General features: G+C 19.8%; 1 protein-coding gene across 1 annotated transcript; it reads left to right on the forward strand.

Moving 5' to 3' along the window:
* Positions 1 to 808: 808 nt before the first annotated feature.
* On the forward strand, positions 809 to 2,774 carry PGSY75_0026100 (exported protein (PHISTb); the record flags this gene model as incomplete). The annotated part of the gene is made up of 2 exons (XM_018783403.1): positions 809 to 1,009; positions 1,155 to 2,774. 2 exons carry the CDS (start codon positions 809 to 811, stop codon positions 2,772 to 2,774), a joined length of 1,821 nt encoding a protein of 606 aa, XP_018638822.1.
* Positions 2,775 to 3,032: the final 258 nt, after the last annotated feature.

Consider the following 3,032-nt stretch of genomic DNA (forward strand, 5'->3'; position numbering starts at 1 on the left):
TTTTTTTTTGTTTTTATTTTTTTTTTTTTTTTTATAAAATTTTTCTATTGCAACAGAAGGAATAAATTTATGATTTGTATTTATATAAAAAAGAAAATATATAAACAAATAAATATATGAATATATATAAGCATATAAAAATTATATTCTCTTCATCTTAACATCACCGATACATAGATTATCATGAAAACTATCTACATATATATAAAACTAAATATAAGGAAAATATAATTTTACTGAGAACATATCAAGATAAATAAATAATATATTGTATATATATTATATATATATATAATATATTTTTTATTTTTATTATTCCTATTCTAGAGAAAATAAATATTAAAAAGAAAAAAAATAAATAATAATCATAATAATAAAGTATGCATTAGAAAAAATAATGTTAAAAATAATGTTAAGAAGAATAAATACAAAAAAGGAACAATTATTATTTTAAATATAAAAATATATATTATATTAAATTTTTTTTTAGTTTATTTTTTTTTTAAATAAAATAAAAATTCTAAGGTAAATATTTTTTACTTTTATATTTAAAAAATAAAATAGGTTTTATTTTACCATAATAAATTATATAGTTGTGTATAATTTACATATATATATATATATATATATATATATATTTTAATGTTGTTAGAAAAAAAAAAAAAAAAAAAAATATGTGAAAAAATATTAATGTAATTTTTTATTAATGAAGAATTAATATTATTTTTTTTGAATTCATAAAAAAAGAAAAATATATATTTATATATTATATATAAATATATTTATATATGTATAGTATTTAAAAAATATGAAGAGTTTAAGGCTATCTAACTATTGTTCCTTTAAAAATATTCATGATAAAAAGAATAATACGAACTTAATTTATTCTACAAAGAGTTCTTACGACGAATATAATGATGAAAATGTAAGATCAGGTTCTTTTTTTTATGAGCATAAATTTAGACGTTATATGTTACCTATTTTTGGTATACTGTGCATAATAATATTGGTAAAAATTCAATATATTTAATTCATTAATTTTTTTTTTTTTATAATAAAATTATTTTTCTTGTACATAAAAATAATTATATATATATATTTATTTATTTATTTTTTTTTTTTTATATTTATTATTGAATATATATTTTTTGCAGAATTTATTAAATACTAAAGGAATATTGTCCAATGATATACAATGCAGTTATACATTTTCAAGGAATTTGAGTGAGAAAGTATTAGCAGAGGATAAATTTTTTAAAAAATTAAATAAACGAAAACTAAAACTGTTAACTAAGGATTATGAAGAGTGTATAAAAACTTCATTAAAAAAGAAATTGGATTCTCATAAAAATGATGTATTTAATAAGTATCCAAATATATTTAAGGATTTATTGAAAAGTAACTTATGGAATCAATATGAATTAACTCCATATATATTAACTCAAAAAGGAATATATTTAAATAAATTTGATCCTGAAATAAATAAGAAGATTATTTTATTAAATCAGGGAAAGGGGAAAATGCGAAAATTTGATTATATTTTTTCTCTTGCACTACATAACGAGAGGCTTAAATTTAATTTTTTAAATGAATATTTTAGTGACCTTTATTCTGATTTAAGAAACACATACAAATCACCTTTACATTATGCAAAGGAAACATTTGAAGAACTAAATAAATTTGTTTATATAGGAAACAAATATGTTGTAAACATATGTAATAATGCTTTTAAAAAATGGTTTAAAAACAATGATCATTTAAATATCACAGAATTTAACATACTTCTTATGGCATGTAGGTTATTTTGGAGAAAAACCTTAACACAAATAAAAGAAGAAGGCAAAGAGTGTCTTAATAAACCTTTTAAAGCTTTAGATATCGAAAGGATAAGATATAAGGCCAAAGGTGGTAATCATTTGTTATTTAATGCTAATGAATTTTATGAAAAGAACCCAGATTTAGTTACTTACAAAGACGCCAATTTCCTTAATTCTTTAAAAGATCTAAAAATTGATTTAGATGAAAACTGTTGTGATGAAGAAGAGGAAGCAAAGAAACTAAAAGAAAGAGATCAACAGTTAATAAAAGAAAACCAAAAGAAAATCCAGGGAGATGCAGATGCAAATGCAACTACAGCTACAAATGCAACTACAGCTACAAATGCAACTACAGCTACAAATGCAACTAAAGCTACAAATGCAACTACAGCTACAAATGCAACTACAGCTACAAATGCAACTGCAACTGTAACTGCAACTGTAACTGCAACTGTAACTGCAACTGCAACTGCAAATAATGACAATGAAGATTCTGAAGATTATGAAGATTCTGAAGATTATGATGATTATGAAGATTATGATGATTATGAAGATTATGAAGATAATGATGGTTATGATAATCATGATGGTAATTATAATAATGATGGTTATTATAATAATGATGGTTATTATAATCATGATGGTTATTATAATCATGATGGTTATTATAATCATGATGGTTATTATAATTATGGTGGTTATTATAATTATGGTGGTTATGATAATTATGAAGGTGTATATCCAACAAAACAGGGGACATATAATTCTTATTATGTATATGAAAAGCCATTTTTTTTAACCCAGGAAATGCTGGAACAAATTGAAAAAACAGTTGAAGAAAAAGTGGAAAGAGAAGTTGAAAGGAGAGCTGTAGAATCAGTTGAAGAGAGAATGAGAAAAACGTTTGTAGATGAAATAAAAGATAGAAGATTAAAAAAAGTACGATTTAATATATAAATAAGGTTATGTTTAATTAATAAAATCAAAATATAAAATAAAATGAAATATAAATAATAAATAATATGACACATATATATATATATATATATATATATATATATATATATATTTTTTGTTTATTTTTCTTGTAATTTTAATTAATCTATTTGTATTTTAACATTTTTTTTATATATTTTCCTTTACAAATATTCATAAAAAAAAATACATATAACCCAAATAATATAATTAAAAAAAAAAAAAAAAAAAAAAAAAATA

Source organism: Plasmodium gaboni, assembly GCF_001602025.1.
Source record: "Plasmodium gaboni strain SY75 chromosome Unknown, whole genome shotgun sequence".
NCBI lineage: Eukaryota > Apicomplexa > Aconoidasida > Haemosporida > Plasmodiidae > Plasmodium > Plasmodium gaboni.